Source organism: Canis lupus, chromosome 10, assembly GCF_003254725.2.
Source record: "Canis lupus dingo isolate Sandy chromosome 10, ASM325472v2, whole genome shotgun sequence".
NCBI classification, from domain to species: Eukaryota; Metazoa; Chordata; class Mammalia; order Carnivora; family Canidae; genus Canis; species Canis lupus.
This window is the reverse complement of record NC_064252.1, coordinates 24,817,725-24,830,353: the sequence shown is the minus strand read 5'-3', so window position 1 is coordinate 24,830,353 and position 12,629 is coordinate 24,817,725. Positions and strand designations below refer to the sequence as shown.

General features: G+C 38.7%; 1 protein-coding gene and 1 long non-coding RNA gene across 10 annotated transcripts in view; one reads left to right on the top strand and one right to left on the bottom strand.

The window, feature by feature from the left end:
• Positions 1–12,629, top strand: part of EP300 (E1A binding protein p300) — an 89,762-nt gene that overhangs the window by 56,955 nt on the left and 20,178 nt on the right. For 2 of the 3 annotated variants that reach the window (XM_035696521.2, XM_025458798.3), the window contains exons 11-17: positions 3,319–3,396; positions 4,809–4,918; positions 6,486–6,629; positions 7,357–7,794; positions 9,037–9,216; positions 9,423–9,567; positions 11,596–11,714. In XM_035696521.2, coding sequence (XP_035552414.1) covers positions 3,319–3,396; positions 4,809–4,918; positions 6,486–6,629; positions 7,357–7,794; positions 9,037–9,216; positions 9,423–9,567; positions 11,596–11,714 — 1,214 coding nt within the window. The remainder of the gene's footprint in view (positions 1–3,318; positions 3,397–4,808; positions 4,919–6,485; positions 6,630–7,356; positions 7,795–9,036; positions 9,217–9,422; positions 9,568–11,595; positions 11,715–12,629) is intronic. The other variant, XM_035696520.2, reaches the window with a different exon arrangement.
• LOC112667241 (uncharacterized) overlaps positions 9,462–12,629 on the bottom strand; it is a 74,959-nt gene continuing 71,791 nt past the window's right edge. For all 7 annotated transcript variants that reach the window (XR_007413741.1, XR_007413744.1, XR_004803399.2 and 4 more), the window contains 2 exons: positions 10,204–10,293; positions 9,462–9,598 (listed from right to left, as the gene is read on the bottom strand). This is a non-coding gene — a long non-coding RNA (uncharacterized LOC112667241). The remainder of the gene's footprint in view (positions 9,599–10,203; positions 10,294–12,629) is intronic.

The window sequence follows — 12,629 nt, the reverse complement described above, 5'->3', positions numbered from 1 at the left end:
ATGGATGAGGTGGGTGAAATGGATGAAGGAGATCAAAAGGTACAAACTTGCAATTATAATGAAGTTCTGAGGATGTGTAAGGTACAGCATGATTACTATAGATAATAATACTATAGTAGACCTTTGAAACTTGCTAAAAGAGGCGATCTTAAAAGTTCTCATCACAAGGAAAACAACTCTTGTTGCTCTATATGGTAATGGATGTGGAATAGACTTGCTATGGTGATCCTCTTTTAATATGAATAAATATTGAATCACGTATACCTAAAACTGATATATTGTCACTTACATCTCAGTTTTTTAAAAGATAGACAAATGCAGTGGGAAATGTGGACAACACAGTTTTTATACTCATTTAATGTGATCTGTCAAATTTGTAGGAATTTATTTCTACCTCATTTTTATATTTGCATGGGAAAATGATTGTGGGTACAAGGAAAGATTATGGAAGACTTAAACATTCTAATTTTTGTATTTCTTTAAAGTTTTTTTTTCCCCAAAGAGCATGCATTAAATAATCAAACGGTGGCTATGGTAGGTATCTGTATTGGCCTAGAAAGATGTTTATAATAAGTGTATATAAACAACATATATGTACAGTCTGAAAATGATGAACCTAATTGTTAGGTTGAATAAGAAGCTGACTCCTCAGTTTTTTGCAAATATAAAAACTTCAAGAAAGTTGACAAGTATGTATGTTATCTGTGTAGTTTCCCAGAAATACTAACCTGTTAATACTGGTTTCTGATTGTCTGATATATGTACTTTGCATTGAGGTTATTTAATGTGAATGAGAAGTATTTTAATGAATGGTTTTATACATGTATGTATATGTATTTTTAAAAAAATCTCTAAATAATTAATTACCAGCAGAATGTTCCTTCAAATGTTCATCAGATAATCCTTATGATAAGAGGATTTAAGACCTCTTTAAAGGGCCAACATGGGTTTTTGGACACATTTATACAATTTAGCCAACAAAAACCAACATGTGCATCATGGTTGTAAATGAAGGTGTTAGGTCTAGATGTAGGCCTAGACCTAGAATTAGGTTTTTGTTTTTTCATTTGGTTAGTCTCACATATTTGAAAAGATTTGCATTAGGATATGGATTTCTGGTTTCCTTTAAGAAGGGAAGTATCTAGCAGATTTGGCTCTCTCACCCACAAGGGTACCACAGTCTCTAGCTAGAGTATTGGCTGCTTATTATAAGAGTTGCGATTTCTTCACTTCATCCCCGTCACTCCCTGTTTCTGTTGCTTCCGATGCCTAGTCCTTCCCGTTCATTGAAACTAACTGCCTTGTCTGGTCCCTGCTGGCATTTACCTTGCAACACCTATCCATATTACAGGAAAAACATTCTTTATGTATTAGGTGAAAATCTTTTACATAAAGCATATATAAATACACATGTGGGAGATTAAAACTATAGAGGTTTATCTGTCTTATATTCTCTAATTTTTATGTAGTGAGCATAGGTTATACACGTAATTTTGTAAGTCTTGCACAAGTGTGGGTAAGAGTATATGAATAAATGTTCAGAATTCTCTCCAGTATTCCATTTGAGTGTGTTTTAGTTTTATATAAGCACAACATTAGTGGAAAATCCTAATGGATTTAATTACTTGAATTACACTCAACCACTTAGTTGTATGATCATTTTTGTTGCTAGTTAGTATAGCACACTTGCAGAAGTGACAGAATTCGGAGTTGTCTGAAGATAGTAGGCTTCTCTTTAGAGCATGGTCTGCCACAAGGATACCTGAGCTTGAGTGCACAGCACTTTGGGTCAGCAGGGGGTGTCCAGGCTAGAGTTAGGTCACTGCAAGCAATCCTGTCTTTTCCCAGAGTGCTATAGAAGTATTTTCTCTGCACCGTAATATGGAAAAGGTTGGGAAGCACTGTGCTGGAGGATGTCCAGATAATCCAAGAAACCATTAGAACTTATATACTTTTGATCCTTGAACAGCCCAGGAATTAGGGGCCCTGACCTCAACACAGTTAAAAATCCACATAACAACTTTTGAGGTCCCCCACAATTTAATTATTAATAGCCTAAATTGTTGACCAGAAGCTTTAGTGAAAACACAAACAACACATATTTTGCATGTTAAATGTGTTAAAAACTATTCTTAAAATAAGCCAGATAAAAGAAAAACATTAAACTGAGAAAATCCTGAGAAATATACATCTACCAAAAAAACCCATGTATAAGTGGACTTGTGGAGTTCAAATCTTCAAGGGCCAGACTGTATATTTTGATACCATTTTTAAATTATTTCTACTTTTGTATTCAAGAGGTGCATGGTATATAGAGCAGTATAACATGGATTATTTAAGGTCACTGTTCACAGTGGGTTTGTGCACATAAAAACAAATAAGGATACACAATCAGATTTGGTCACTGAACAAAATCTGTGGCTGTCTCCTCGAGGTGTTCTGCTGTATAATAACCAAAGCATACAGCTTAGTCAAATAGTAGCACATTAAATGCTCTAGTAGCCTTTGTCTCTCTTTTTAATGGAAGATTTTACATTATTTTTACATTATTTTCCTGTCAACACTGAAAGAAAGCAAAGATTTTATACTATAACTATATATATATATACTATATAACTAATTATATAATATATATAACTATATTATATATACTATATAACTATAACTCTTTGGAGGCTTTTCTTATATTCCAGAACTAACATAACATTTTCTTCAGGTTCCTAAGTGTATACCTTTATTCTTTATAGATATAGGCCAAATTTTTCAAGATGCTACTAAAAATACTTTAGTGGGGTTTTTTTTCTTTTCTTTTTCTTTCTCTTTTTATTATTATTATTTTTTTTAGTGGAAGGGCCACTGACTAAAAGATGATTTTCTAGGGGCTCCTGGGTGTCTCATTCAGTTGAGCATCTGCCTTCAGCTGTGGTCAAAATCCCAGGGTCCTGGGATGGAGCCCCACATCGGGCTCTCTGCTCAGTGGGGAGTCTGCTTCTCCCTTTCTCTGACCTTTCTCCCTGCCCATTTGTGCTTTGTCTCTCTCAAAAATAAATGGATAAAATCTTTTTTTAAAAAAAGGGGGAAAAAAAGATTCAGGCTTCTGGATGGCCCAGTCAGTTAAGCATCTAACTTTGGCTCAGGTCATGATTCTGGGGTCTTAGGATCCAGTTCCTTATCAGGCTCCCTGCAAGCGGGGAGTCTGCTTCTCCCTCTACCCTTCCTCCCTGCTCATGATCTCTTTCTCTCTCCCCCCAATATATAAATAAAATCTTTAAAAAAAAAAAAAAAAGACTTTGTAACCATTTCTCTGTTCTACCCTAGATGGCCCTCTTCCTGACCCATCTATGATCCGTGGCAGTGTGCCAAACCAGATGATGCCTCGGATAACTCCACAGCCTGGTAAGTTATGAAAGAAATCCATGTATTTAATTAACCATGGTTTTGTTGTTGTTGTTGTTGTTGTTTTTAAAGTAAGCTCCATGCCCAATATGGGACCCTGAAATCAAGAGTGCCATGCTCTACCGACACCAGCCAGGTGCCCCAACCATGGCTTTTTAAAAAAATTTTTTTTAAATTTATTTATGATAGTCAGAGAGAGAGAGAGAGGCAGAGACACAGGCAGAGAGAGAAGCCTGCTCCATGCACCGGGAGCCTGACGTGGGATTCGATCCTGGGTCTCCAGGATCGCGCCCTGGGCCAAAGGCAGGCGCCAAACCGCTGCGCCACCCAGGGATCCCCCCAACCATGGCTTTTTATTTAAAACAGTCTCTGGGGCGCCTGGGTGGCTTAGTGGTTGAGGATCTGCCTTTGGCTCAGGTCATGATCCCAGAATCCTGGGATCAAGTCCCACATCAGGCTCCCTGTGGGGAGCCTGCTTCTCCCTCTGCCTATGTCTCTGCCTCTCTCTGTGTCTCTAGTAAATAAATAAATAAAATCTTAAAAAAAAAAAAAAATGAAACAGTCTCTGGTGTACTACAAAATTATTCCTGCCACCTTGATTCCTGCCTCAGGCCAGCAGCATGTATCATGATAACCTATGAGATCAGAACACGTTTTGGAGTTGGAGCCCAAGGAGAGAGGAAGGGAGAGAAGGAGGGGTGGGTATAGAGCACAGGTTGGCTGGCAGGTCAGGTAGAAAGTCATGAAATGATCAAGCATCCATTTAAAAACAGCTGGTCCAGGAACACCTGGGTGGCTCAGGCGGTTAAGCATATGTCTGCAGCTCAGGTCATGATCCCAGGGTCCTGGAATCGAGCCCTGCCTGCATCATACTCTCTTGCTCAATGGGGAGCATGCTTCTCCCTCTCCCTGCCATTCCCCCTGCTTGTGTTCTCTCTCTCTCTGTTAAATAAATAAAATCTTGAAAAAATTATAAAATAAGATAAAAATAATTTTTAAAAAATAACTGACCAAGATTAATTTTATTCCAAGAACTTATGTTAATTAAGTGTCCTTGTAGCTGAGAATGAAACCAGTTCATTCGCAGTTAAAAGCAGGTTCCTTGGGGGTCCCTGGGTGGCTTAGCAGTTTGGTGCATGCCTTCGGCCCAGGGCGTAATCTTGGGGTCCCAGGATTGAGTCCCGTATCAGGCTCCCTGCGTGGAGCCTGCTTCTCCCTCTGCCTGTGTCTCTGCCTCTCTCTCTCTGTGTCTCTCATGAATAAATAAAATCTTAAAAAAAAAAATAAAATCTTAAAAAAAAAAAAAAAAAAAAGGCTCCTTTATTTGTCCTGATAAAATGTTACAGAATCAGAATTCATTCTAGCTCTCCAATTCCATGAAGGTATTCAGACCTAATATTTTGTACTCCTAGGTTTGAATCAGTTTGGCCAGATGAGTATGCCTCAGCCCCCAATTGGACCCCGGCAAACCTCTCCTCTTCAGCACCATGGACAGTTAGCTCAGCCTGGAACTCTCAACCCAGTAAGTTTGACATCTTTGGGCATTTTGGCCTTTACCTAACATTGAAAAATCCTTTTTGTTTTTACTTTGTCAACAACAAACAAACAAACCTTACAGTCGTTTAAACAGCTAACTATAAGTGATTAAACTTTAAGGTTGATTTTCCTTCTGCAATTCTATTGTATTTGGCCCTTATTATACATGTGATAAATGATTATATATGTATTTTAGAGATGAGAATAGTTACTTTTTTTAAAGTGGAGTAGGAGAAAACTAAACCTTATGCCACAATTAGGTAGTAAATACTATAATCCCTAGTTTTCATCTATCTCTATTACCTATAAATTGTTTTTAGAAATTTATCCTACAAAATAATCACTAAGGTACCAAAAGGCTGTAATTTGGAGAAAATTCATGTTAAGGATCTTGTGTATACTCTTATTTTGAAAAAAGGCCATATCCTGAATGTACAATAGGGGGTTCATTATGGTTAAATTATGGTACATTTGTAAATTGAAATGCTCTATAAGCATTTCAGAACTTACATGGTGGCATAAAAGCTGTTTACAGCTTTAAATGAAAAACCAAGTTTCTGAAGTATATGTGTTATAGAATCCAATGTAGTTAAGAACTCCATTTTGGGAGTTGTCTAGCATAGTGTCGTGGCAGCAGACTGCCATGTTTATAAGATAAATTATCTTTCTTAGATTATGAAATTTTTGGCCTTTGGTAGTCTGTAATTCCTTTCTTTGTTAAAGGCCTATAATTTTAGAAATGAAATATAATAATCATCAAGATAAAGTACAATTCCACTAGAGAGTGCCCTCATGTCCCCTTCTACTCAGTGCCTATCCCCTTTAGACAACCAATACCTTGATTTCTATCACCATGTTTTTCAACTTCATATAAGTGGAATTACTCAGATGTACTTTTGTGTTTAACCTTTTTGGCTTAGCATAATGGCTTTGATGTTGATCTACTTTGATTATGGCAGTAATTTGTTCTTTTATTGCTAATATTCCATTTTGTGAGTGTGCCAGAATGTGTTTATTTTTTGTTATTGATGGACACGTTGTTTCTAGTTTTTACTTTTGCTAATAAAAGCTACACTAAACACTTTTTCACCCCTCTCCAAAAAGAAATGTAACAATCCTCAAATATTTGTGGACCATGAATGCTACCAAGTTCAGCCACAACTTTTTTTAAGATTTTAATTATACCAAGTATACAGTCTTACAGTTTGTGCTATTATAATATCATGAAATAAGCAGACGTCATAAAGGTGTAGTTCACTGTCACTTAACAGTGTGCAAAGAGCAGTTATCTCTGTACCTTGTCAGGTGCATTTGTGTATCAGGAGAATTGGTTTGTCTGTAAGCTCCTGGAATTGCTTTAGAGTAGGTTTGAGTCAGGCGTAAATCCTGGCATCAGAGTCCAGGGGTTGAATGCTTTCTTCTTTTCCTACCCTGCTTTCCCCTCAGCAGAGCTAGAGCAGTTGGTGATTCTAGCTATAGTAGAATAACCATAATGAAGCAATTGGTGTTATGTGTTTTTTTGTTTTGTTTTGTTTTTTCCTTTCCCTATGCAGCCGCAGCCTATGGGCTATGGGCCTCGCATGCAGCAGCCTTCCAGCCAGAGCCAGTTCCTTCCCCAGACTCAGTTCTCAACACAGGGGATGAATGTAACGAATATGCCTTTGGCTCCGACTGGCGGCCAAGCACCAGTGTCTCAAGTAGGTCTCACAGATGGGTTTTGTTTCGTTTTGTTTACTTGTTTTTGTGATTTTTTAAATGTCTCTCGATACAGGTTTTTACAGGAAAAAGTGGCAGCAAATAATCGGTGAAAATAGATGATTTTTAAGTTTTAATAAGAGCAGTTATGGAAAGGATGCCTGGTTGAGTGTCTGCCTTTGGTTCAGGTCGTGATCCCAGGGTCTTGGGATTAAGTCCCACATTGGGCTCACAGCAGAGAGCCTGCTTCTCCCTCTGCCTATATCTCTGCCTCTCCTGGTGTGTCTCTCATGAATGAATAAATAAAATCTTGTAAAAAAGGTAAAAAGAGCAGTTACGGACATAATGGTACTCTGAACATGAAGAGATTATTTTGTGACATAGCAGTGCTGCTAATTGCTACAAACTAGGAAAGAGATTAAATTGATAGTTGTAACCATTTTTTTATAGTATTGAATGCTTCCTAAAATGAAATCTTAAGAGCTATAGTGCAGAAGAACAAACTGTGGCTCAAGAGAGCAGAGCCAGGCAGAAAATACTGTGTACTCCACCGTCCTGTGCCCCTGCAGTGGCTGAAGCCATTCTGGTGAACTTTTTTTCTGAAGCTATGCCCCCAATAACAGGATATTTGAAACATTTTGAAAAGAAAGCATATTGCATATAGTCTAGCTGTGTAAATATTTCTTTTGTGTTCTGAATTGCCATCTTATTCTGTTTCTCATTACACAGGCACAAATGTCCAGTTCTTCCTGCCCCGTGAACTCTCCTATAATGCCACCAGGGTCTCAAGGGAGCCACATTCACTGTCCCCCTCTTCCTCAATCAGCTCTGCATCAGAATTCACCCTCCCCGGTACCTAGTCGCACCCCCACGCCTCACCACACTCCCCCAAGCATAGGGGCTCAGCAGCCACCAGCAACAGCAATTCCAGCCCCTGTTCCTACACCTCCAGCCATGCCACCTGGGCCACAGACCCAAGCTTTACATCCACCTCCAAGGCAGACACCCACACCACCACCAACGCAGCTTCCTCCTCAAGTTCAGCCTTCACTTCCTCCTGCTCCTTCAGCTGACCAGCCACAGCAGCAGCCTCTCTCACAGCAGAGTACAGCAGCGTCTGTTCCCACCCCGACGGCGCCGCTGCTGCCCCCGCAGCCTGCAACTCCAGTAAGCACAGACTTACTTGGGTTTGGGGGAATCTTTTCAAATTGTACTGTAATGTTAGATTATTTATATGCCAGTTCTGTTCTATATTGTGTTGTCTCTCCAGTTAAACTAGAATCTCTTTGTAGTTAGGGACTTTCCTTTCCTTCCTATTCTTTCTTCCCATTATAGTACCTAGCATAGAGGGAGCTCAAAGATTCTGCTTAGGTCTGATACTGACCATTGTATCTTTTGAATTGTGTTCTGAGACTTGAAGGCATATAAGCAGGGTGACAAGGGGTAAGAATCCATAGTATGTTTAGTACACCACATAAATTTTCCATTTATGTATAATTTCTTTCAAACTGAGCTGTGGAATACTTGAGAGTGAATGAACAAAACTATAGGTTTATGAATGTCTGTGGTCCTAAGGTTGAAAATCATGACCTAAAATGAGAAAAGTATGGGCCTGGAACAGTCAGTAGCTTCCTTGTGAGAGGCTCATTATGTACATAGGAGAAATCCAAGTTCACATCTAATAGTTGCATCCTTACTAATAGAATTCTCAATAGAATTCTGTATGTCAAGGCTCAGGACTTTTTATTTGCTCACTTATATTTTATTTCTCTGTCATGTTGGTGAACAGAGAAATCCCTTGAGTCAATAGCTACTTCATAAAACATCATAAGTTAGCAACTGGTTCATCCCAGCCTCTGATATGCAAGAAATAGCAGAGTGCAGAAAGGAAACTTTTGTTTAGGGTAGTTCCTAAAAATACTAACTACTCATGAGGTTTCTTATTGGATGACTTAGGAAAAAGAGATTGCTAGTTATCCCATTAGAATGTCATGATTCAAAACAGTTACTCAGTGTGGGAGTTCATTATATGCTCTCTACTTTTTCTATACATTTGCAGCTTTTCCCATCAGAAACTTAAAACAAATAGTCAATCCTTATTTTCTTTGTTTCTCCTCTGAGGCAGTCATCTCTAAGACCCTACCCCTCACACATTGCACACAGCTAGTGCAGAAACTGGCTGTCTTTCCTGTGTATAGTCAGCCAGCCAGTGTTGCAAGTCCTCAAGCTCCTGTGCTGAAGCACAGTTTACTTCAAGGACATGAAATAGTCCAAGTATGAGAAAGCACAATAAATGAATATAATGATTCAAGTCCAGAGATAGAGGGTAAATGATGCTGTCCTATTGTGGAGCTTAAACTCTGGTTGTATCATTGGCAAACTTTTTGTTTTTTCCCTTTTTCTGCCCAGCTTTCCCAGCCAGCTGTAAGCATTGAAGGGCAGGTATCAAACCCTCCATCCACTAGTAGCACAGAAGTCAATTCTCAGACCATTCCTGAGAAGCAGCCTTCACAGGAAGTGAAAATGGAGGCTAAGATGGAAGTGGATCCACCAGAACCAGCAGATACTCAGCCAGAGGATATTCCAGAGGTGAGAGCAGGGCAAGGACTGCTGTTGGTTAGGACCTCAGTCTAGGAACCAGTTTAGCATTCTGATAATTAGGTCTCATTTCATTGATTTCCACATGAGGAAGGGTCTTTAGATATGTCCACAGGACAGAGTAAATAAGATAATAATCTTGTTGCTTTCTGGTGGCAAGTCTTTGGAATACTAAAAATGTTGACCTTGTCTTTCAGACTAAAGCAGAGGACTGTAAAATGGAACCTACAGAAACAGAAGAAAGAGGCACTGAATTAAAAGCTGAAACAAAAGAGGAGGAAGACCAGCCAAGTACTTCAACTACCCAGTCTTCTCCAGCCCCAGGACAGTCAAAGAAGAAGAGTAGGTCTCTTAGGCTCTCTGTTCCTGGAGGCTAGGGGAAAAAAAGAAAACTTTGAGTAGAATGGGATCAGGCTTCTTAGGTTTTAGAAATTGACTTTAATGTGATTTCATTTAAGTTTAGAGTCCTTTTGGCTTGGTATCTTAGTTATACTAATGTTGGAGAAGACTGTTTCTTTTTTATAGGTCAATTTCCTTCCTGCAGTCATTGGGTCAGTTATGCCCATGATTTCTTCAGGGTTGGGTGGTTAACAACTCCTCAAAATTATCTTTTTTTCAGAGGAGAAAAATTGTTACATATCCTTAACTCAAATGCAGGAAATATTAGCAGTGATAATAGTACTGTTTATGGTTAACCTCCTGCCCACTAGGCATTGCTGTTTGCATTGTCTCATCTAACTGAACAACAACTCTAGTTACTGGTCCCTGTTTATAGGCAGGGAAAACCTCATGCTCAGCACGGTTAAGTAGCTTGTCCCAGCTTATTACTAATCTCATCAATGAGCCCAGGCAGGCTGATTCAGAGTCTGCTCCCAACCAGCTCTTAAATATTAATGAATCCAGTCGAGCAAGCAGCTCTGCTTAATACAGAGTGTTAAACTCTCGTTAGTTGTTTAATTCCCACAGAAATTGACTTACCAACTAGGTTGGGACTAGAACTTCTTGTGACTCTAGTGATGCATTTGTGGCACAGGTAGGACTTCTCTCAAGGGAGGAGTGTGCTGGCTCCTAAAGATGGTATATATAAAGGTGTTCCATTAAATATAATGCAGTTTAAAATGTTGAGATTAAAAAAAATTATTTGCATTTAAATGAGGTTCCTATAATTGAGGTGTCATTTTAATATAGTCTGCAAGAAACCTAATCTTACTAGGAATCTGTCTTGTAAATAGCTAATTTCACAAATTCAAATTTTGTTTCTTATTAGTATAATCAGATATGAAAAACAAAGTATCCTTTCCCATCTGTTCTTTTTTTTTCCCCCATGGTCATCCCCACCATGAAGTGAACAATAAAGTACTAACAAATACCCTTCCTGAAGATAAAAATTAATTTGTAAATAGAATAAGTAACAAGCCTCTGCTGAGAGTGTTTTAAAGCTCAAAACTGCCAAAACCTTAATGTATAGCTTCTTAAATAATAGCTAAAATTAATTCCATTTGGGATACACTAGCAATTCTTTCCTGACCTTTAGGAAACATATTAAGAACACACTGGAATGAAATTTGGTCAACTGAGTCCATTGTTTCAGCAATAACAATTTAGTTCTCTCTTTGTTTAGACTTAAACCTGACATTAGACTTAAACCTGACATTTGCCATTAAGATAATATGTCCTCTTCCTTAGCTCTAAAACACCACGCTAAATTTAATGAGGGACTCTTCCCTTCAGGGGTTCTGATTGCTTTAGCATTAGGACAATACCAGGTCTAATTTCTGACTTGTTAAATACTGTTCTTATTAATGAGGACTTTTTTCTATTCGTGTTTGACAGTATCCCCCCACCCTTGGAATGTTTTTTGACAAGTTTCTTCATAAATTTTTGGAATGTTTAGGATTCTGTTTCTACTTGGTCAAGACTGAATCTTAACTGAATTTTATCTTGACCGAATTTTTGAAAAATTAGCTGAGCCATGAAGGATGTTTAAAACTGACTAGACCTGGTGTTCTAAAGTCATTATGAGACAGACCAGGAATTAGAAATAGAAGCGTGGGGCAGCGTGGGTGGCTCAGCGGTTTAGCACTGCTTTCCGCCCAGGGCGTGATCCTGGAATCGCAGGATCGAGTCTCACGTTGGGCTTCCTGCATGGAACCTGCTTCTCCCTCTGCCTGTGTCTCTGCCTCTCTCTTTCTCTGTCTTATGAATAAATAAAATCTTAAAAAAAAAAAAAAAAGTGTGTCTTAAGTGATACCTCCATGGAGACAGTGTAGGCAGATCTTGTTTTGTGGTTCATGAGATAATTTTATAGTTTTACCTTGAGCATTTTCTTCTTTTGCTTAGCTGAAAACTAATTTCAAATGTGCTCTTAAGTTTTCAAGCCAGAAGAGTTACGACAGGCACTGATGCCAACATTGGAGGCACTTTACCGACAGGATCCAGAATCCCTTCCCTTTCGTCAGCCTGTGGACCCTCAACTTCTAGGAATCCCTGTAAGTATGTGGTGGTATTTTTGTTTTTGTTGTGGTGGTGGTTTGTTATTTTTGTTGTTGTTGTTGTTGTTGTTAGCAGCTTCATTCAGATTAATTCACATGTTATCGAGGACACCCATTTAAACTAGTTTAATGCTTTTTGTGTATTAACAGAATTGTGCAAATATCACCAGACAATTTTGTATCATTTTCATCACCCCCAAAAGAATCCCCATGTCCATAAGCAGTCATTCCCATTTCCTCCCTCATCCAACCACTAGTCTACTTCTATCTCTATGGATTTGTTCATTCTGGACGTTTCATTAAATAGAATTAAATAGTATGTGATTCTTTAGGACTGACTTCTTTCAAGGTTCATCAATATTATAGCATGAACTAGTACTTCATTCATTTTTATGGCCCAGCAATATTCCATTGTACCTCAAGGTACAAAATACCTCAAGGGTTTGAGGTCTATATTTTGTTTCTTTGGGGTATATACCAAGGGGTGGGATTACTGGGTCCTAGGGTTTATTTATTTGGTAGACAAGATGGACCAAATTAGCTTCATCTGTTTCTAAAGTTGCCTTTAGGGATGCCTGGGTGGCTCAGTGGGTGAGTTCGTGAGCCTGAAGTCCTGTGATCAAGTCCTGCATGAGGCTCCCCAGAGGGAGCCTGCTTCTTCTGCCCCTCTCTCTGTGTGTCTCTCATGAGTAAATAAGTGAAATCTTTTACAATAAAAAATAAAGTTGCCTTTATACACCAGGCTGCTGGCAGATTTCACTTGAGGCTTCCAAGTGGTATTGGATAAGGCACTGGAGTGTTTACAGAGGCACACTCCATTAGGAACTTTTTTTTTTTCCTATATTTTTCTGTGGCCTTAGGTCTCTGATGTTCACTAGGCTTAGTTTTCTCATCAGTAGGCCCTTTTTAGTA